Below are 22912 nucleotides of genomic sequence, written 5' to 3'. Positions count from 1 at the left end.
TTAGGTAGTGGTCAAGTTTTCTTTTTGCCATATGGATAGACAATTGTCCCAGAACAATTCATTGAAAAAATCCTTTCTCCGCTGAAGAGCAGTGGCGCCTTTGTTGTGTGACTGTTATACCTGTGTGGGTCTGCCATTGTGGCCTATTGTCGATCACCGAGCCAGTATCACATTGTTTTAATTACTTTCACTGTATAATAAGACAACTAATAGGACAAGTCTTCCCACCTACTTCTTCAAGAGTGCCTTGGCTATTCTTGGACTTTTTCATTTCCGTATAATTTAGTGTGTCAAATCTCCCCCCAGCGCACACACAACTGTTGGGACTTTGTAATGGGGTCACATTGAATCTATAAATCAGTTTGTGGAGAATGGACACCTTAAAGCTACCAAGTCTTCCAATCCATACACATGGTATATCAGTCCATTTATTTAGGTGTTAATTATTCTCAAGAATCTTTTATAGTTTTCTATGTAAAGGCCTTCCACATGTTTTCCTACATTTATCCTTAGGTATTTTTATTGTAATGACTTAATACTTATTTTTTAAGTTTTCTTTAAGATTTTATTTATTTATTTTTAGAGAGAGGGGAAGGGAGGGAAAAGAGAGAGAAAAAAACATCAGTGTGTGGTTGTCTCTTACATGCCCCCTACTGGGGACCTAGCCTGCATCCCAGGCATGTGCCCTGGGTGGGAGTCAAACTGGTGACCCTTTGGTTCACAGGACGGCACTCAATCCAATGAGCCACACCGACCAGGGCATCATGCTGTGTTGATTGCTACAGCCTTTTAGTATAGTTTGACATCAGGTAGCACAATACGTCCAACTTTGTCCTTCCTTCTGAGACCAGAACAATGTAGACACACCAACTCACCTCACATGCACATCTTTGGGATGATGGAGGAAAGCAGAGTACTCGCAGCAAACCCACACCGTCTTGGAGAGAGTGTGCAAATTCCAGACAGACAATGGCCCTGGCTGGGAATCTATTTTTTTTTCTCATCAAAATTATAATCAAATGACATTGAGTGAGACGACATTATTCAAGGACCTGCTGTATCTAGATACATAATAGATACTTAATACATATCAGTTGATTGAATAAAAGGTAGCAGATTAGCTTTGACCAGGAACAGGGTCCACTTCTTCCTCTGAGTGGAAAGAGAAAAGGATGGGAGCTGATACAAATAAGCATGGCCCCACGTTCTTGGTGCTTTGGGGAGGAAAGTCGTCCAGTGAGAGACAGTTTGCAGGCAGACAGATTTGAAGAAAGTGGCAGGTGAGGCTCTAAGTTGTTCCTGAGTGAACCAGGGGACTTGCTGGCCCAAAACACACAGTAGAAGTGTCAACTAGCTGTAGGGAGAACCCACCTGATATTGGAACCATAAATTCACAATGTCAAAGTCCACTTATTTGCCAGATATGGACACTCATCCATTTGGGTAAAAGATCAGAGAAAGCCAATTGTAGGACTGATTCTAAATAGGGAGCTTTATTTTTTCAACTAAGGACGGCTGCTGTAATAGAATCAGGTCGGCGTCAATGAAAATGTTTAATAATTAGGAATCATTGCCAGTGGCTTAAAATATTTGGGCAGAAGATTATTACCCTACATATTTGAGTAAAAAATTTTTTAAAGATGTTAAGAAGATTTAAGATCTGGCCTGTGTATACCTCCCTCTAATTGCTGTCACTATAACGAAGCGTTGCTGCCTCTCACCCACCTCCCAGACCTGTTGCAATTGCAAACTGATTTGCCTGGAGACCTTTGAATCAAGAAATAACACATCCCCTTGACACTGCCACAAGTATGTAATGCAAAATTTCTTTATGACTTTCCCCCCAAGGTCCTGCAGCCATTTCCCAGAGTTACTGTCAACTAGAAAGGGGCACTACCCCCACAGTGGCTCTGGAGACTCAAAAGGCCGCTGCGAGACGAGTCAGACTGGGAGTTGAGGGCACGGGGTCGGGAGCTAAATGGAATTGCAGCCTGAGTTCATATCAGAATAGACCTAGTGAGTTTGCAAATACACCATGAGCTTATTTCCTTGTTTAAAAAAGGGGTAAGGTAAGGTTTACAACAGCAGCCGAAAAAAATGAAGTACTTAGGTATAAATGTAAACAAAATATTTGCAGGTTCTGTGCATGAAAAACTGTTAAGATACTGATGAAAGTAATCAAAGATCTAAATAAATGGAGGTATAGTGTGTTCATGGGTTAGAAGACACAATTTTATTCACATGTTAATTCTCTACAACTTGATCTTTAGATTTTACACAATTCCAATCAATTCCAGCAAGAATTTTGAAGATACCAATAAGCTCATTCTAAAATTTATATGGAAAGTCAAAGGAACTAGAATAAGCAAAATAATTCTTAAAAAGAACAAAATCAGAAGACTCATACTATTTCATTTCAAGACTTACTATAGCCCTGACTGGTGTGGCTCACTGGGTTGGGCATCGTCCCTCAAACCGAGAGGTCATTGGTTTGATTCCCAGTCGGGACACATGCCTGGGTTGTGGGCGAGGTTCCTGGTTGTAGCAGTGCATTAGATAACTGATCGATGTTTCTGTCCCTCTCTCTCTCCTTCCTTTCCTCTCTCTCTAAAAATAAATAAAATCTTTTTAAAAAAGATTTACTATAAAGTATAATAACTAAATCAAGATAGTGTGGTATTGGTGCAAAGATAGACAATAGACAGAAGAAAAAGCCCCCAAATATAGTCAACTGATTTCTGACAAAGGTACAAAGGCAATTGAATGGAGAAAAGAAAGTCTTTTTAACAAATGCTGCTGGAAAACTGGACATCTATACACAAGAAAAGAACCTTTACACGCACCTCATACTTTTTGCAAAAATTAATTCAAAATGAATCATAGACCCAATTATAAAGTATACAACTGATAGAAGAAAATATAGAAGAAAATCTGCATAATCTGGCATCATAAAAGGTATTACAGTATCAAGAGAATAAAAAAGACAACCCACAGACTGGGAGATGTTGCAAATCACATATCTGACAAAAGACATATCCAGAGCAAAGAGTTCTTAAAACACATTAATAAAAAAAAAAGTTTAAAAACAGGCAAAAGATCTCAACACACTCTTCACAAAGAAGTTATACAAAAATTAGCAAATATGTTCACAATAAAAAATCAAATAACCCAATTAAAAATGGGTGAAGGATTTGAATAGACATTTCTCCAAAGAAAATATACAAATGACCAAGTATATAAAAAGTTGCCCAGTGTCACTAACTGTTAGAGAAATGTGCGTCAAAACCATAAAATATCACCTCACACCTATTTGGAAACTATCATAGATCAGAACAGACTTAAAGAGACATGACAGCTAAATGCAATGCGGGTGGGATCCTGGAACAGAAAGAGGACATAGTGGATAAACTGATGAATTCCAAATGAAGTCTGTAGTTTAATGTTATTGTACCAATGTTCATTTCTTAGTTTTGACCAGTGTAATATGGCTTTTTACAGGGTGAGGCAAAAGTAGGTTTACAGCCGTGAGTACACAAAACAGTTTATTCTTGTATTCTTGTTTATTATTGTATTATTATTTTCCATATGAACAACTATAAACCTACTTTTGCCCACCATATATATATATTAGTCTGCTAGAGCTGCTATAACAAAGTACCAAAGACTGGGTGGCCCAAACAATAGACATTTATTTCTCACAGTTCTGGATACTGGGGAGTCCAAGATTAAGGTGCTGGCTGATTCGGTGAGAGCTCTCTTCTGAGAGAGAGAGAGAGAGAGAGAGAGAGAGAGGCAGAGGCTGACAGAGGCTGAAAGAGAGACAGAGAGACACAGACATACATAGAGACAGAGATGGAGAGAGACAGAGAGAGACGGAGTGAGACACAGACAGTGCCCTCTTATGAAGGCGCTATTCCCGTCACGAGGATCCCACCCTCATTATCACATCTAAGCCTAACAACTCCCAAAGACCCGTCTCCAAATACTATTACAGTGGGGGTTATGGCTTCAATGTATGAATTATGAAGGTGGGGTACAATTCAGCCCATAGCACTATATAAGATGTTAATGTTAGGGGAACTGGAGTGAAGAATATACAGGAACTTGCTGTACTATCTTTGGAGCTTTTCTATAAATCTAAAATTATTCAAAAATTTTTTTAAGTGAAAAAAAATCTAGGTGAGGAGACTCAGAGGTGCTGGTGAGGGTGATTCAGATCATCAATCGCAGGATAAGCCTGGGCGAAAAGGAAGAGAGACGGTGAGGGAATCGCAATGCTGGGAAAAACAGGGGGATCAAGGTTCTATTAAGTTTAAAAACAGGTTTAGTTCACCATCAGTGCTATCTTTTATTTCCCTTGAGGAATATAGAATATTAAAAGCTCAAGTGCAATGGCGTGTCCTTTGTTAAAATTGAGTAAAGAAGAGGAGTGGTCTGGTGAAGCAGCCGAATAAAATGTCAGAGGAGTAGAAAAGGGGAGATTTTTCCTTGAGAAAGGGAGGTGCTCCACAGCTAGTGGTCGACACCAGCTAGTTTTTTTCAAAGCTTCTCAATTTCTCTTAAACAATAAATTATACTCCCAAATGTCAGCAGAAACACTGTATAACATTTTATTGTTTTCTCACAGTCTATCATTTAAAAACCAAAAAATAGAATAAGACTGAAATTTCAATACGAGTCTTCATACTAACATTAAGCACTGTAATGGCTGCCAAAATACAAAATACAAGTAAATAAAGACAACAGAGAAACTACGTCATGTTATTTTAGTAACAATTTCAATATGAAGGAATAAAACATAATGGAGAGCACATGTTTCCTTGCAATTGTCTTTACATTGCACTTTACTTGGTTTCTCAAAATGAAACTGCAATCTGTTCTCAATAACATATTTACATTTTAAATCCCACATGAGAAGTAGTTCGGCATAGTTGCATAGTCAGATTTCTGGCTTTATCACTGCCTGGTTATGGGAACTTGGGAAACTCAAACTCTCAGGAGCCTCAAAGTACACATTTATAACATTATAATGATGGATAGCACAGTAGCCCTCCCCCACCCCACCCCGATCTGTGGTTTTGCTTTCTGTGGCTTCAGTTACCCATGGTCAACCATGGGCTGACAATATGAAATGGAAAATTCCACAAGTAAAGAATTCAAAAGTTTTAAATTGCACGCTGCGCCGAGTAGTGCCCTACAATCTTACGCCTGGGGTGTGAACCCACCCTTTGCCCATCCACACTGTACACACTCCTCACCGACCAGTCTCTTAGTAGCTGTCTCAGTCATCCTATCGGCCGTCAGGGCATCACAGTGCTTGCGTTCAAGTCACCCTTATTTTACTTACTAATGGCCCAAAACACAAGAGTAGTGACGCTGGAAATTTGGATATGGCAAGAGAAGCCATAAAGTGTGCGTAGGCATAGGAAAAAACAGTGTGTGTGTGTACGGTTCAGACATACACTGGGGGTCTTGGAATGTGTCCCCCACAGATAAGGAGGAGAGCTACTATACTTCAACCTCTCTCATGAGATTATCTTCATGTTTAAATTAAAGTAATACCTATAAAAGTGCTTTCCATGGCACCTGACACATAGTAAGTACTCAATAAAAAGTAGCTAGTATCAGTATCGTTAGTACTACTATTTTGGATTATTACTACTAACAAAATAATCAAGATAATTACCCTTCGAATCTAAAAACAAAACAAAACAGTTTTAGTGGAAGTGAGAGCAACGACAGGAGGCTGTGGGGAGAGAATAGAGCACTGGGTTTCAAAGGCGGTTGAGATGACATCCAGCCTGCGGGCAGGGTACTTTGTGGCTAAAGTGACGTGAAGGTAAAGGTCACTGTTTGCAGCTGAGCTCAAGGAATTGTGCAGAGGTTACAGTGGGTTATCCACATGATGCCTAATTCTCTCTCAGCATGAGGACAGGAAATGAGGTGGAGAGGAAGACTCAGTTGCAGAGGTCTGACTAGATGCAGGCAATACCTTATAATACAGGTGAACAGATTAAATCCGGATACAAACACTGCATATTGGTATTGCTGAAGCAGTGTAATGTTAAATATTTATGTCTGTAAGACTCTTCCGCAAATAGCACATGTGAAATAAAATACCCAACATATATTGTTTTTAACCTCAGCATCGTTTCTTACTCTATAATTTCTCCCTCCCCTGTGCCCACACACGGAAGCAGTACTTAGCAACTGGACAGGATGGTAGCTCCCTTGGGTTGCTTACTGAGATTCCATTTTCATTCAGATCTCAGCTGTCCCAGCCCCTCACTGCAATCTGGCTTTTGCTTCTTTAAGTGCAAAGTCTGATAAGGGATGGCTCATTCATATTCGAAGCAAAGGAAGCTTTATGCAGATTCTGGATTTTTATGGATTTTCAGTGACAGAATTAGAGGTTCAAACCATAGCTGATACCTGCCAAGACCTCAAGGGATCTGACTTGCTGTACCTGTAAATCTAATTACATGCCACTATTTTTTGTGACACCGTATATTTTTTTTTCAAAAATCTTTGAACATTGTATTAAAGACCAGCTACTTTAAAATCTAGAGATACTTAAGCATGATCTATTCATAGAGTTCCTACACAGCTAAAAATGTTTATATCAAATGAACAACAACAAAAACAGTACAGAAGAGCCATATATAGAAAGATTTAAAAAAACCCATCTCTAGAAAGCAGGTCAGATGGACTTGAAGACCTCCCTGGATGCAGGAGCAACATAAAGCCTTCTGCTGGGGCATAAAGGTAGGAAGCAGTCCGTGCTGGTCAAGAACAAGGTCTCTTGCCATCTGGTCTAAATGCTCGCCTCTAGTCTGGGTTCAGAGAAAGGTCCTGATCATTTGAATTGGTTGTCAATCAAAGTCCCTTTCATTTTTGCCTTCTTGGCTTCCAGTTCAGCCTGGGGAGGAAGAAAAGGTATATGTCATGATACATGATACGAAATTCTTACTTTCCTTCTTTATTCTATTACTAACTGTCCAAACACTCTCCCTCCATGCCCATTTAGTATACGGACTAGAATAGTGGGTCTAAACTCCTTATGAATCTGTAGCAACTGCTTTCTGACCTTTCTGCTGGTACGGCACACAGAAAATGCCGCACAAGGCTGCGGTCAACGGTGGTCAGTGCGGGCGGCCCCCAGCCCCACGACTCCCAGAGGGCCGAGGGAATCAGTCGATGTCGTGGTGCGCCAGTATCCTATTGTTGGCACAACAGGAAGAATACCACCGTTCTAGAACAGTGCTACTTAGAGTTGTGTGGGCCATGACCTGCTGGTTCCTGGTGCACGCAAGATCTGCACGAACACTGACATTTAGAAACTTCTATAGCCATTTGACACAGTAATAATAAAAAATAATTTAATAAAAACGGAAGCAAATTCATTTCACTGCATTTGATAAATTATAAATCTGCTCTTACAAACTGGAAACTAAAAAATACTAATAATAAAGCACTGACCTTCACCTCAGAAAAGTTGATGAGCACTGTTCTAAAATCCTGCACAGCCACTGGGGCAGGCTGGTGTAGCTATTAACAAGGCACTAATGAAGTGCTGACTAATTTTAAAGAAATATCATAAGTAAATTATTATCAAGAAAACAAACGTGCAGACACCATCTCCTATAGGTGTGCACGCTCTATGAGCAGCTCATGAGTAACACAGGAGCGGGTGGTGGAGTCAGGGCTTTAAGGAGCAACGACCGGCTCAGTGCTGGGCCCACCCATGGGGCGCTGTCGTGCGCCACCCTGGGAAAGCGGCCATAAACCTCGATCTGTAACTCCTGACCTGGGACCACAAGTAGCAGATTAAAATATCATTCTAGTTAGGGCTGGCTAACAAGTACTCTCATTTAGGGCCTGGATCCTGTGGTAACTACTCCAGAGCAGGATACACTGAGAGTCACAGCCCAGGGTTAAACGCCTGGCACCCGACTACACTGGTAACCCCTGACAGATGTCCTAAAGATGTCCCTGACTACTGGAGGATCTTTCAGATCAAAAAGTCCAAACAGTCCAGCCCAGCACCTTGCCACCACGTGCCACTCACCAGCTCTTGCAGCCGCCTTTTGCTCATGCCTTTGCGCTCCAACTGTTTTTCAATCACTTTGGCATTCTGTGCATATGAGTCAGCAACTTCCCTCTAAGGGGGAAAAAGAAGTGTCCTTAAACCAGCAATCACATCAATGACTAACAACAGAGACCTTAAGTACCAATTTGTACCAGTCAAATTATGAAACTATTACTGAAACAGTGGGGCTGTTCCCTTTCAACTCTTGAGCTTTTCAGTAACCCAGGAGAGGTCAGGTTTCAACTGAAATCATTTTAAAAGTCACAGATAACAGCCCTGGCCAGTGTGACTCAGTGCGTTGAGTGTGGACTGCGACCCAAAGGGTCACCAGTTCCATTCCCAGTCAGGGCACATGCCTGGGTTGCAGGCCAGGCCCCCAGTAGGGGGCGTGTGAGAAGCAACAACACATTGATGTTTCTCTCCCTCTTTCTCCCTCTCTTGCCCTCTCGAAAAATAAATAAATAGAATCTTTTTTAAAATTTTAGAAAACAGATAACAACTCTCTCTGTAAACGTTATTATACTGAAGAAGCACAAACATAATTGCTGCTACTGCTAAGGGCAGACTCATAAACTATCAGAGCCAGACTGGAAGGGGCCCAGTAGTATTTAAACTGAAGAGGGATGAGGGATTTGCCCCCTAAGGCATCTCAAAAACACAGTATGACAAAAATGCCGCTGAGTAAGTGCAACTCTCTGGTTATCATTTTACAGATGGTCCTGCGATTCAGGGACACAGGAACTAGCCAGTATCATAGTTTCTCACTGGCAGAGCAAGGGTTACGAGCAGTCTCTAATCATTCCGCTGCTGGGATGCCCTAGTTCTAGAGCCTTGTTCCCTTCACAACCTCCCAAGTTCAATTCCCTGGAAAGCAGAAGCACTTACAGCCTCAATCTCCTCTTCCTCTTCATCAATAGTTGACACAGTGACAGAGCTGAACTTGCCCATGTCTTTAGTCCGTTTGGTCATCATCACCTGGAGTTGCAGAAGAGGAGGAATCAGTCTAGACACAGCGACAGGCTCTGTGAGCCGTGTGTGCGTGCGAGCAGGTGTGCACATGCCTGGGTGCTGGGAAAGGTAGCCCTTGGGGGTGGACAGCCACCTCTTTGGGATAGGCTGGCCTATCTAAAAGTGCCAATACTTTTATTTGCTTTATATTGTTCTAACATTTTCCATTAAGGTTTTTAAAGTACATCAAAAAATTAGATGTACTTGATTCATTCCATTTTTAATTGTTTACACTCGAAAAAGAAGACATTTGGAAGGAAGTAAATGTGAATAAAAACCATACAGTTTCGCCCTTGTTGGTGTGGCTCAGTGGATTGCGCACTGGCCTGCAAGCCAAAGGGTCACCAGTTCGATTCCCAGTCAGGGCACATGCCTGGGTTGCGGGGCAGGTCCCCAGTAAGGGGGCATGCCAGAGGCAACCACACACTGATGTTACTCTCCCTCTCTTTCTCCCTCCTTTCCCCTCTCTCTGAAAATAAATAAATAAAATCTTTAAAAATATATGGCTTCTAACTTTACTCACAGAAAGCTGTAGGGAAGAAAAAAACACATTATACACAAAAATGACATTCTCTTAATAAAGAATACATTCACTCATAAAGGACAGTTTCTTGTGTACTATAATGTTATTTAAACATTTAGTGCTAAATCTGTAGGTATATTAACCAGTCTGTCTCCTTCGATGACAATTACCTTCTTAGGAGGCTCTTGCTTCTGAGTATATATATTCGTTTTCCCAAACCCCTGGCCAAACTTGACCACAGCTCCATCCACAATGAAGGTCACGGGAGCGTTCTTCGGCTGGGACTGGTAGAAGAGCGGCAGTCCGCACCTGGGAAGCAGCAGAGTGAGTCACTGGGAAGTCTGAGCATTTAGATCCCCTAAACAGCGATTTGTAAAATGTGCTGAGATTCCAGGAATATTTTTGTTTGTGGCACAAACTAATGATGCGTTCTTTCCAGTGTCTCTCCAAACTACTCAGTAACAATCACTGAGGGTGCTTGTTAAAACTACTGATCAGACGCCTTTCGCCCCACCCCCAGAAGATCCTGATTAAGCAAATCTGGGGTGGAGGTAGCCTTGGTCTTCGTCATTTTCCGCAGCATCTCAAGTGATTCTTATCATCAGACAGATTTGGCTGACTGCTGCTACTATAGCTCTCTGGTCAGAACTGCTGCCCTTCTTCCCAGGGGTCTGGGTGACTAGTTTGCGGGGTTTTGTCTCGTTTTGGTTTGTTTCCGCAGTGTTAAGAGGGAGTGTAAAGGCTCCGCTGCAGCGGTTGGCACACAAATTCCTGTAGTAATCGTCCTACTTTCTTTGGCTGGTCATTCTTATTATACTTTTTCAGCTAAATGAGGGAGACCCATAAGATCAGATAAAACCAATTTAATGAATCCAGCATGGCTGTGAACTAAAAATACCTTCTTGGCCCTCTCCCTGCTTTACCCCCCTTCTCTGAGTCTTCTGAGAGCCCGGATGTCACTGTTAATTATTGAAACAAGATTAAACTTACTATTGTTTAATATTCTATTAATCTAAAGCTGGAAAATATATATATATATTGCATTAAATAAACTTCTAGGCTTTGTAAGAGGGCCTAGATTAAATTACACTGTTACATTTACCGTATGACCCAGTAACCCCACTCCAAGAGAAAACACATGTTCCCACCAAGATTTATACTAGAATGTTCATCGCAGCTCTATTTGTAAGAGCCAAAACCATCAGCAACTCAACGGCCCTTCAACGAGTGGATGGTGAAACAAACTGGCGCAACAGTGTACTCCTCAGCAATAGAGAGGAAGAAATTACTGATACACGTAACTCGGATGAATCCCAAAAGCATTATGCTAAGTGAAAGAAACCAGATGTAACAGATACAGCTTGTACAATACATAGTAAAGCACATTTTGTAGAATTTACACAAAATTTTAGAAAAGGCAAAACCACAGTAACACAAGGCAGATCAGTGATTGCCAGGGGAGGGGGTGAGGCAGGGAGTGACCGCCAAGGTCACATGGGGCGCCGGGGACGTTCTGTATCACGGTAGTGCTTTTGTCAAGTCCCGTCAAATGGTACACTAAAGAAGGGCACATTCAGTTATGTATAAAGTACACCTCAACTTTCAAAAATAATACTACATTTAAAACCCTATTTTTGTGGCCAGCTGGTGAGAGATGTAACTTCGACTTGTCTCTTCCAGAAGCATATTGTTATTCGTGTAGACATCATAAGGATAAAGATACAACAGAGGCCCTGGCAGGTGTGGCTCAGTGGACTGAGTGCCACCCTGCGAACCAAAAGGTCGCTGGTTCAGTTCCCGGTCAGGGCACACGCCCCGGTTGCAGGCCAGGTCTGCAGTTGGGGGCGTGAGAGAGGCAACTGATTAATGTTTCTCTCACACATTGATGTTTCTCTCCCTCTCTTTCTTCCTCTCTCCCTAAAAATAAATAAATAAAATCTTTTTTAAAAAGATACGACAGAGAATCGTATCCAAATAATTCTGTTCCTAACACATTCTTGCTTACACTCAGAGAAACCCACACTGGTCATACTTACTTTGCACACTTCTTCCTGTACTGTCGTTCGATGCCTTCAGGCCTGCACACAAAACAATGGAAGTTAAAGCAAAAAGATATGAGCAAATCTCATAACCTACTAACATCACTATTTCACTTCTTCAAATGCTAAAGGAGTCTTTCAAAGTTTCTCATCTCCTAGATCAACTGGTTATTAAACATGTATTAATTTTAAAGCATTCCTTGCTCTCACAAACACTGACTGAGCCCCTAATAGGGGTCAGGCATCTCCCTGACAGAGGAAGAGGAGGCGCAGTAGTGGGTATAGTCCTAGCAGCCGCCTTAGGTGCAGTAACAACAATACAACCATAATAGAGGTGAGCGCTTGTACAGCTTTTGCTATGTGCCAGGAACTGTTCTAAAGTGTACATGTATTAACTCAGTTAATCGTTACAAGCACCCTGTGAGGTAGGTCATGTCATCACTCTCATTTCACAGATGAGGGCTCCTAAGCACAAAGCAATGACACGATTTGCCCAAGGTCGTATCATCAGGAACTAGAATAGATTGAATTCAAGCCCAGGCTGTCAGATGCGACAGCTCACAGAACACTGCCTTAGGTAACCAGCTCTGCCACCCATCCAGTTACTTAACAGAAACCTGGGGCCTATCCTTGATTCTGCACTTTCCCCTGTCTGCCACACCCCTGCGAGCAAATGCTGTGGCTTTTATCTCCAAATTAAAGAAAAAAAAAACAAAACAAAAACAAAAACAATCTTAAACCAGTGAATTCTCCACCTTTCTTCCAGCATCTCAGTCCAGACCACCAGTACCTGTTCCCAGGACTGTGGTCACAACTTTCTGACTGGTCTCCTCACTTCCCCCACATGTTTCTTTAAATTTTTTAAAAAAATATTTATTTATTTTTAGAGGGGGGATGGAGAAAGAGAAAGAGAAATCATGTGGGAGAGAATGGATCAGTTGCCTCTAGCATGGCCCCCACTGGGGACCTGGCCCGCAACCCAGGCATGTGCCCTGACTGGGAATCGAACCAGAGACCCTTTGGTTCACAGGCCAGAGCTCAACCTACTGAGCCACAGCAGCCAGGGCTGTTTAAATTTTTTATTAGGCAATATGTGCACATGGTCTATACAGAATATAAAATGAGAAGTAAATATCCTCCCCACCCATCCTCCACCCACCCAGTTTTCTTCTCCAGAAGCAAATACTGTTTCTGGTTTCTTCTGTTCCTCTCAGAGATAGTGCATGATACAAACAAAGAATCCTCATTGACACATGGAGAAGATAGTTTTCTTTTCCTTTTTAGACAAGTGTAGCATACCTTATACGATCCTCTGCCTTTTTGTTCAGTTAAAAATGTATCTTGGGCCCTGGCTAGTGTGGCTCAGTGGATTGAGTGCCAGCCTGCAACCCAAAAGGAAGCCGGTTTGATTCCCAGACAGGGAACATGCCTGGATTGCAGGCCAGGTCCCCAGTAGGGGGCGCGTGAGAGGCAACCAGACACTGATGTTTCTCTCCCTCTCTGTCTCCCTCCCTTCCCCTCTCTCTAAAAGTAAATAAAATCTTTAAAAATGTATCTTGCCTAAAAAATATACATGTGATCCTTCCCCATCATTGATAAAGAACTGCCTCATTCTTTACAAGGTCTGCACTATATGCCTTTGTATGGATGAACCAAATGTCTTTTACTTGTTGGATAAATTCCTAGAAGTGTATCCACTTTAAATTCTGACAGACACTGCCAAATTACTCTCTAGAGAAGCTGAACCATTCACACTCCCGTCACCAATGTGAGACTTCCTGTTTCCCCACAGTCAACACGGTATGTTATTAAAGTACACTACTGCCAATCTCACATGTAAAAAATGCGATCTCGTAACTTGTAATTCTTTGCTTTAAAAGCATGAAGCTAGGCATCTTTTCATGTACTTAATAGACATTTGTATTTTCTTTTTTTGGGGGGTGTACTGTCAGCTCCTACCCTTTGTCTATTGAGTCGTCTTTTTATTTTATGTTAAGGAGACCTGCAAATGTTAAGGGACCTTGCAAATATTCCTTCCCCAGTTTGGTATTTGTCTTTGACTTTTGCCCCCACATGGAAATTTTAGATTTTTGTGTGATCAAAGAATGTGTGTGTGTGTGTGTGTGTGTGTGTGTGTGTGTGTATGACAGTGAGAGACAGAAATAGAGACAGACAGACAGGCCTTCCCCACTCTAAATTCATATCTAAAATAAAAATTCTGACTGCTTATTCTAGAATCTGCTTCCACTAGTATCTCACTCCAAATCATGCTCTAAATAAAGTCAAGAGTGGCTTCCCTGCCCTGGTCAGGTGGCTCCGTGGGTTGGAGCATCGTTCCATACACCAAAAGGTCACGGGTTTGATTCCACTCAGGGCACATAACTAGGTTGTGGGCTGGTCGGGGCAGGTGTGGGAGGCAACCGATTGATGTTTCTGTCTCATATCGGTATTTCTCTCTGTCTCTCTCCCTTCCCCTCTCTCTCAAATCAAGAAACATATCATTGGGTGAGGATTTAAAAAAAAAATTAAAGAGTGACTTCCTAAAACACCCAGAATAAAATCCAAACTCCTTACCATGGCCTGGCAGACAGCAACTGAGCCCATAATCGGGCCCCTGCCTCATCTCATATGTTCCCTCTCTCTCTCACTATTGCACTCGCCACACAAGTCTTCCTTTTGTTCTTTGAACCAACAAGTGCTTTTCCACACGCCCTTCTCTCTGCCTGGAGTGCTCTTCTTACCATTCACTCTGGCTGTCCCATTCTCGTCTTTTTTTGGTCTCTGTTCAAATATCACCTACTCATAGAGGCTTTCCCTGACCACCTTTCCTAAGGGATTCTCGTGTGATTCTCGGTATTAGCCCTTTCTTTCATTCATATGACCTTTCACAGTCATAATTTATATTTCCATCATCCCATTACATTGTAAGGTCCATGAGATAAAGAAATCAGTGGAGACATGCCTGTCTGTCTCACCTCTCTATCCCCAGAGCTGAACAAAGTACTGGAAACAAAATAGACATGCAGTAAATAATGGTTGAAGTAGTTATTTTAAGAATTCAGTTTAGTGAGGAAAAGTACAATCATGGAAGTTCTTAAACAGGGGAATGCAGGCAGTGTAATGGGGACACAGAGGTTGGAGCTGCCAATCTGTCCGAGGTAAGCACGGAAGGCTTCTTGAGGAGGTGACGTGCAAGCTGCCAGTCCTGATAGAAAACGTTTTTTTAGGCAGAGGGAATATTATGTACAAAGGCAAAACAGCACAAATATTCAGAGAATTACAGTCTGTTACTAGCCCTTTAAAAAAGTGAAGGAGTACTACATACCTCACAGACAAAGAGTTTAAGATTACAATATGAACAACTATACGCCAACAAATTAGATAACCGAGATGAAATGGACAAATCCTAGAAGAACAGGACGACACAAACTACCAAAACTCACTGAGAAAGAAACAGAAAATCTAAATAAAACACAAGCAATCATAGAATAGATAAATGGGACCTGATTAAAATCAAAAACATTTGTGTTTCCAGGAATCCCACGAAGAAAGTGAAAAGGCAGCCCACAGAATGAGAAAAAATGCAATGGTGCTGCTCGGGGTGTAACCCCAACGCTGGTGATCCCCACCGTCTTTAACACTTTGGCCCTCTGCTGACAAGTATTGCTTACGTCGAGTGTGCTCCCATTTGCTAACATCACTGGACTAGGGCAACAGAAATATTTTTCATTTTGTGTCCCCCATCTGGTTCCCACTGGCGTTCTAAATTCAACCTCAGCCTGAAGGGGAAGAGTCGCCATGCAACCGACTTCTAGAACCCTAGAGGCAGCCAATCTTGTAAGCTGGAGCTTTCAAAGCACAGGAATATCTAAGGGGGCTGTACGTTTCCCAACAAGAAAGTTCAAATACCTATGACAGGTGGGATTTTGTCAAATTCATAAAAACTGATCAAGTATAAGGCAGGGTTTTTGCTCTCAAAAAATTCATCTTTCTGATATATATTGAGGCTCTAATGTAAATGAGATGAGGCTTTTTAGTGCTATGATTATTAAAAAGTGATTCATGAGTCAAATATTTAAACTAATTGATCTTGGTTGTCTTTCCTACCCTTAATCACTACGAATATATGTGATAGGGAAGGCCGAAAACAAAACCAAATGATCTTCCTGGTTATGGCTGACAACCTCTAGAACGGCCCCCAATGACCTTTGCACCCTGGCATTGCTACCCTCGTAGTCGCTTCCCACAATGAACAGGGCTGATGTGTGAACCAACAGGACACTGCAGAAATGAGTGTCTGAGTTCTGAGTCTTGGACACAAAAGACACCGCAGTTCCCGCCTTGCTCTCACTTAGATTACTCACACTGTGCGAAGCCAGCACTGTGTCACGAGGATACTCGAGCTGCCCTCTGCAAGATCCCTGTGGTGAGGCACGGAGGCTTTTCCCCAAGTTAGCACTCAGCTGCCAATCATGCCAGCGAGCCACGGTGGAAGTAGAAACCCCAGCACCAATGAAAACTTCAAATGACTGCACCCGTGGTCAACCTCTCAACCACAGCCTCAGGAGAGACCAGAACTACCCACCTCAGCTGCTCCCGAATTCCTGACCCACAGAAACTATACGAGGTGATAAATGTTTTTCGGTTGTTTAAAAAAAAAAAAAAATCAAGCGCATACCAGGAAATAAGGCCGAAGAGGCAGGCCAAGGCCAGATCACAGAGAGCCTTCGGGCTTAGATTTTATCCTGCTAACCAGGATTTTTTTAAAGTTGTGCTCTGCAATGATGCCTAAATGAAATCCGATAGGGGAAGGGAAGAGTCCTTAATGGATTGGGCTCAAATCTCCAATCAGAGCAGCTTTCTGCTTATTTACACTTTGGAGCAGGAATTTCACTTGAAGAAAGGCTTCAATGTCTAAAAATGTTTGAGAGGCAGCGCTGTGGGTCATGAAGAGTCACTGAAAGTTCGGAAGCAGGAGATTGGCATAATGTGCATTTGAGATCATCCAGGCAGAAAGAGAGTAACACTAAAGACAGAGACCAGGTAAAAAGGCCACTTCGACAGCCCAAGCAAGTGATGATGGGAACCAGAATGCTGGTAGTGTAGCGGGGCTGGACAGGAGGCGGCAGCCACAAGAGATTAGAAGGTAGAACTGACGGTACACGGTGAGTGGGTGCGTGCAGGGGACTGCGGAGGTGCAGGGGTGGGTGAGAGGAACACAGGACGGGCTCCCAGACTTCTGCCTCGGGCCACTGCATGAATGGTGGCGTCATCAAGGAGGAGGGAAAAAAAGAAATTGTGTTGGGCTAGTAGTTACAGAGACCTGACCGCAGTGGCTTCAACACAACAAACAGTTTGTTCTCATGTGAAAGAAGTCTGGTCCCGGCAGAGGTCCGGAGCCCAGAATAGCATGGCAAAAGCTCTGCGATTCTTGGGGCCTTTCCTTCCCAGTTCTAAATGGCTGCTGGTGCTCCAATTATCAAGCCCCTTTTCCAAAAAGCAGGAAGAAATAAGAGTAAAAAAGGTTTTCCTTGGAAGTCCCATCTAACAACTTCTACTTCCATCACTTTTACTTGGAAAAAGCTAAGTCATATGGAGAATCTTAAGAGGTTTTTTTTTTGGGGGGAGGGTGGGTGTGGGCTGGAATATGTACCCTAACTTTGTAGACACTAGCATATAGGGGGGTATGAGAGAAGATTTGGAGTGGAGCTGAGTGAACCAATCTGCACTATTTTCCACATTAGAGGAATGATGAGTTTGACCTTCGTCATGGTGGATCTGAGGTAGAACATCAGGTGAGGAGGTAGAGTAGGCAGTGAGATGTACAGTTTTAGGCACAGGAGAAAAACACAGGCAGTCTAGATTTTGTGAGTCATCAGCATATAAGTGCAACTGATGCCATGAAAGGTGGTGAGGATGTCCAAAGACAGTAAAAAAAAAAAAAAAAAGAGAGAGAGAGAGAGGGTAGAAAATCAAGGTCAGCCCTGGCTGGTGTGGCTCAGTGGGTGGGGTGCTGGCCTGCAAACCGAAGGGTCGCTGGATTGATTCCCAGTCAGGGCACATGTGTGGATTGCAAGCCAGGTCCCCACTTGGGGGCGCGCAAGAGGCAACTGATAGACATACATCGAAGTTTCTCTCCCTCCCTTCCCTTCTCTCTAAAAATAAATAAAATCTTTGAAAAAGAAAAGAAAAGAAAATCAAGGCCAGAGCCCTGGAGAAGAACAGGCAGGGAGAAAAATCCTGAAGACTGAGAAAGCCAAAGAAGTATAAGGAGAATCACAAGAGCAAGTTCACAGAAATCAAGGAAGGAGAAAGCATCAAGGGAGGGGCATGGGCAACAAAGACACAGACAGAAACTCACCCACTGATTTGCACCTGGGGGAGTGGTAAATGAGGAAAAGAGAGGACTAGGGAACAACAGTGTCAAAGAAGAGGTACTTTTTAAAAAATTATTTATTTTAGAGAGGGGAAGGGAGGGAGAAAGAGAGGGAGAGAAACATCAATGTAAGAAAGAAACATTGATTGGCTGCCTCTCGCTCACACCCTAATCCAACCTGCATCCCAGACTTGTGCCCTGACTGGGAATCGAACCAGTGACCTTTCCCTTTGCAGAATGATGCCCAACCAACTGAGCCACACTGGCCAAGGCAAAGAAGAGGTACTTTGGAATGGAGACTTGGAGGTGGAAAGTGATGGATTCCAGGACCTGTGTTGGGCAGGCTGCTATATTTTCAGTAACTGGTGTTCCTACACTCAGCAGGCTACAGAAGAATGGTAAGGAGCAGGCCGAGATTCCACTCTGGTCAGCTGGGGAGCACACTAGACTGGTCATGATTAGAGCAGGAACTCTGTCAACCAAGGGGGGAATTTATCATGCCTTGTCGGTAAACTCTAAGAACTCTATGGCTCAACAGTCACTTGGCCAGAAGCCTCAGGCCTGGGAAGCACCCAACGCTAAAGCTCGACCTGAAGCTGGCTCACTTCCAGGATCAGGCTGACTGGATTCCAGGGTTTCTACTTCAGCCTAGGACCATGCAATTTTCTGGCCTAGAACTGGGGACATCTGCCTTATAGTGTCATAGGAATCTGTGGCCTAGTTGAGTTATAGATTACTTCCTGTATTAACTAAATAATATTTATTCTTTCAATATACATAATATATACTACTATTATATAGTATTATATATAATATATAACATATGTAATATGTCATATAAATATATAATTAATAATGTACTGATCCTAAAGATAGTTAATACTTTTCAGAATTAGAAACCTAAATAAAGATTAATAGAGGGAGAAAAAGCACAAGAGAAGGAATTAGCTTTAGATAGGGCATGTTATTTATAAACCCTTCCATGTACCATAATGAAGTGTTTCTCTGATATTGCCTGTGAATATCCTAAGTTTCATTATAATTTGTGCCCCTGCGTGTATCTGGTATATAACCAAAATCATCTTCAACCACACAATTCTGGAAGCCCAGTCGTCACACTGGTGCTTGACGCTTGATTTCCTACTGAATGTCACCTAGCAGTGGTTTATAACTTTTTTCATTCGTGTGGGCTGATATCCATTTGGTTTCTTAAATAAACCTCGATAGATGCCAGCCTGTAGTTTTTTCTAGTTCGACACTAGAATATAAGCTCCATAAGGGCAGGGTTCTTTGCTTGTTTACTGGTTGCACTGGGTTGGACAATGCCCCTTTAAAAAGGAATGTCCTTCCAGGAACCCAGGATGTGGCCCCATTTGAAAAGAGGGTTGTTGAAGATGTAATTAGTTAAGATGAGGTCAGGCAGATGAGTAGAATGTGCCCTAATCCGATGTGACTGGTGTCCTTAGGAGAAGAGGAGAAACACAGGGACAGAGACACAGAGGGAAGTCCATATGACGATGCAGACGCAGATCAGAGTGATGTATCTACAAGCCAAGAAATGCCAAGGACGGCTGGCAAACACCAGAAGCTAGGAAGGGGCAAGGAAGGGTTCTGCCCTAGAACCTTCAGAGAGTGAGCATGGCTCTGCTCACACCTTAATTTCAGACTTCTAGCCACCAGAACTGTGAAACAATTAACTTCTGTTGTTTTAAGCCACCCAGTTTAGCAAACTAACCTACTAGGATATCCCAGGTTTCTAGGGCAGTACCTGGCAATTGGTAGGTAGGAGATCAATAAATGAAATATTTGATGGATGAATCAACTATTCATCCATTAAATGAATGGATGGATGGATGGATGGAAGGACTTTTTAATTCCCTAGAATTGACCTCACTCTGGCATCCGACACCTGTTGATGACCACCCCCCCCCACACACACTTCTGGAAACTCTGTCCCCTCCTGTTTTCCACACCACCAGGTTCTGCTTAATAATTTACTGATTCCAGTTATTAACTGGTTCTGTTTCAGTTATTTTGTTTGCTTTTTAAATGTCAGTGCTTCCCAGGATTGTATCTTCAATCCTCTCTCTTTTTTTTCCTCCACAATCTTTCTATGTAATTTTATCCCTTCCCAGGCCTCAATTCTCCACGTATACCAAGGACTCCCAAATCTACAACAGATCTACCCATATCACTCCTCTGCTTTAAAAAAGGAGATGGTTATTGCCTACAGATAAGGTCCAAACTGGCCCACTTCAGCGTTTTATTGTCCTCACCCCAGGAGCTGTGACCCCTGCCGGTAGGGTGCCCTGGGCTCTAGCCAAAAAGAACTACTCAAATTTCCAAAGCACACATACTTGATGCATTTAATGTTTCCATATTCACTCCATCTGAAATGCCCCTCAGCCCCCTCATCTGCTTTGTGAAATCCTAGTTCAAGGCCAAACACAAAGCCACCATCTATTTCTACTTTTCCTGACCACCATTCGGGCAGGATGAGCCACTCCCATCCGCTTCCCCGTAGCCTTTTGTTCAGCACACCAGTGTTTTATCACATCATTAAAGGCAGCCTGTTCCCTCACTGAGCCATGCGCTCTTTAATGGTGAGGATGGCACTTCATTCATCTTCACAGATGCAGCCCCTAAACCAGTGCCTGTACACAGTATGCTTCAAGAGATTACAGGTTGAATGACTTCATTCTACTTGCAAAAAAAGACCCCAAATTACAGCTCTCAAATGGCAATAGAATCACATCTCAGCACCATTTCAACAAAACACAATAAAGATACTGCTGCATTAACAGAAGTTAGAGATCTACCACAAATATCAATGTTTTGGGCTCAAATGGATGACCTTTTTGACACTAGATAGGGCATTTATAGTCTCAGAACTAGGCCCAAACACAATAAGAAAATCCCATACAGAGAACATCAACCTCTTACCTGCGAAGATACGTAGTCTCCTCGTCTTCTGTGTTACAGAACTTGTGGGCATGTTTGGCAGCATCAATCACCCGGGACCGATCCCGGGGCCTCATGGGCAATTTCTCTAACTGACAGTCTGAAGTAATGGAGAAAGATTTGGTTATTAGAGTCACTGAAAAATACCCTGAGGCAATGAGAAGTTTTCGGGGGAGGGGGTGGCTAGCACCATAATTTTTACTATAGTAACTATGCTTATTGAAACCTATCATTGAATTTTCCAACTAAAACTGACTCGGAGTCAGGAGACCTGGATTTTAGTACCAGCTCTGTTACATACACCCTGCAGAATGGTATTTAAAGCTTGGGAATGGTTGAGATCACTTAGGGAGTGAGTACAGATTGAGAACAGGTGAGAGGACTGAGCCCTAGGGCCTTCCTTGCAAGGCCTAAGTTTGAGATAGAAAAAGGAACCAGACACTGAGAAGGGGCAAAATCGAGGTAGGAGGAAAATCAGGAGAGTGAGGAGTCATGGAAGCAAACGAAAAAAGTGTTTCAAGAAGGATGGAGTGCTCATCTCTGTCAAATGCTGCTGAGATGGGGACTAAAATGAATACTGACCACTGGAACTGGTAATATGTTCAGTTATTAACCTTGACAAATGTGGTTATAAATGTGGTGTAGATGGCGAGGAGGGAAGGAAGGCCTGTCTGAAGTAAGGTCAAGTGGGAAGTGAGGATGCAGAAACAGCCGATACAGGCAATCCTTTTTAGAACTTTGCTATTTTTAAAAAAGCAAAGAAATGGGGTTATAGTTGGAGGAGAATGTAGGATCAAGGAAGGATTTTATTTTCATTGAAGATAAGAGCTACTACTGCATCTAGAAGCGGAGTGAGAACAGGGGAAAATAAGGTGTATTGTTTCTGAAGGAGAAATTAGGGTTTTTTGGGGGGGGGGTCTGGATATAGAGCTACAAGGTTAACGGATGTGTAGGGAGGATGTTGATGCAGAGGGAAAGCCCACCAATCTTCAAACAGACGTGGCTCCCACAGCACACAGCCCGAGAAAAACTGCACTCGAGAACCGGAAGATTCGCTCCTTGCAGCGCCCGGGGCCGCCCGCCAGCTCCCCACTACGTACCCAGCACGAGCACCATCTGGCCGCACAAACAGTAGTAGACGTGGAGGGGCTTCTCGCCGTCGTCATATTCCTCCCGGTCCCGAGTGTCGGAGCAAACAACTGACCGGGACACAACTTTAGGCATGGTTCACAGGTGAAACCCAGAAAACGCCAAAACTAATGGTGGCGCAGAAATGACGTCAGAGACGCGCGTCGAGCCTATCCCCGTACAGTAACGGCTAAGCTGCTGTCAGTAGCTGTCACGTGGACTTCTGGGCTGTCTCATAGCTAATAAATTCGGGGGCGTCCAGAGCCTCCCAGAACCTCCTTTGCCTTGGCTGTTAACTGTGGCGGCTTTACTTGGGACACCTTTAACATTATTTAAATTATTATATTTCTTCCCATGTATGCGTATGTATATGCCTATATATTTATATATAAAATCAGATAAAATAAAGAACTATATTTACACAATACGCATAATACAGATTTTAGGTGTGCCTCTGATTTTAATGGCTGTATTCAGGATGAGTACCTAATGCAGTTGGGACATCTTTTTAAAGCTGAGATATAATTCACATAACATAAAACATAAAGTGTACGATTTAGTGGGTTTTTTTTTTAGTATATTCACAAAGTTGTACAACCATCACTGCTATCTAATTTCAGAATATTTTCATCATCCCCAAAAGAAATCCCATTTGATTAGCAGTCACTCCCCACCTCTTTTCCCGGACCCTGGCAACCCCTCATTTACTTTCGGTCTCTATGGGTTTACCTCTTGTGGACATTTCATATGAATGAAATAATACAATACGTGGCTTTTGGGAGTCTGGC

General features: G+C 42.6%; 1 protein-coding gene across 1 annotated transcript; it reads right to left on the bottom strand.

Annotated features, from left to right (window-relative positions):
• Positions 1-2946: 2946 nt before the first annotated feature.
• Positions 2947-22271, bottom strand: STEEP1 (STING1 ER exit protein 1). Its single transcript, XM_024567177.3, has 7 exons — positions 22097-22271; positions 20979-21096; positions 11657-11698; positions 9791-9929; positions 8975-9064; positions 8069-8161; positions 2947-6919 (listed from the first exon to the last, which is right to left on the bottom strand). Exons 1-7 carry the CDS (start codon positions 22218-22220, stop codon positions 6857-6859), a joined length of 669 nt encoding a protein of 222 aa, XP_024422945.2. The 5' UTR covers positions 22221-22271; the 3' UTR covers positions 2947-6856.
• Positions 22272-22912: the final 641 nt, after the last annotated feature.

The sequence above is a fragment of the Desmodus rotundus genome, chromosome X (genome assembly GCF_022682495.2).
Source record: "Desmodus rotundus isolate HL8 chromosome X, HLdesRot8A.1, whole genome shotgun sequence".
NCBI classification, from domain to species: domain Eukaryota; kingdom Metazoa; phylum Chordata; class Mammalia; order Chiroptera; family Phyllostomidae; genus Desmodus; species Desmodus rotundus.
The sequence above is the reverse complement of the archived record's forward strand: the minus strand, read 5'-3'. Positions and strand labels throughout refer to the sequence as shown.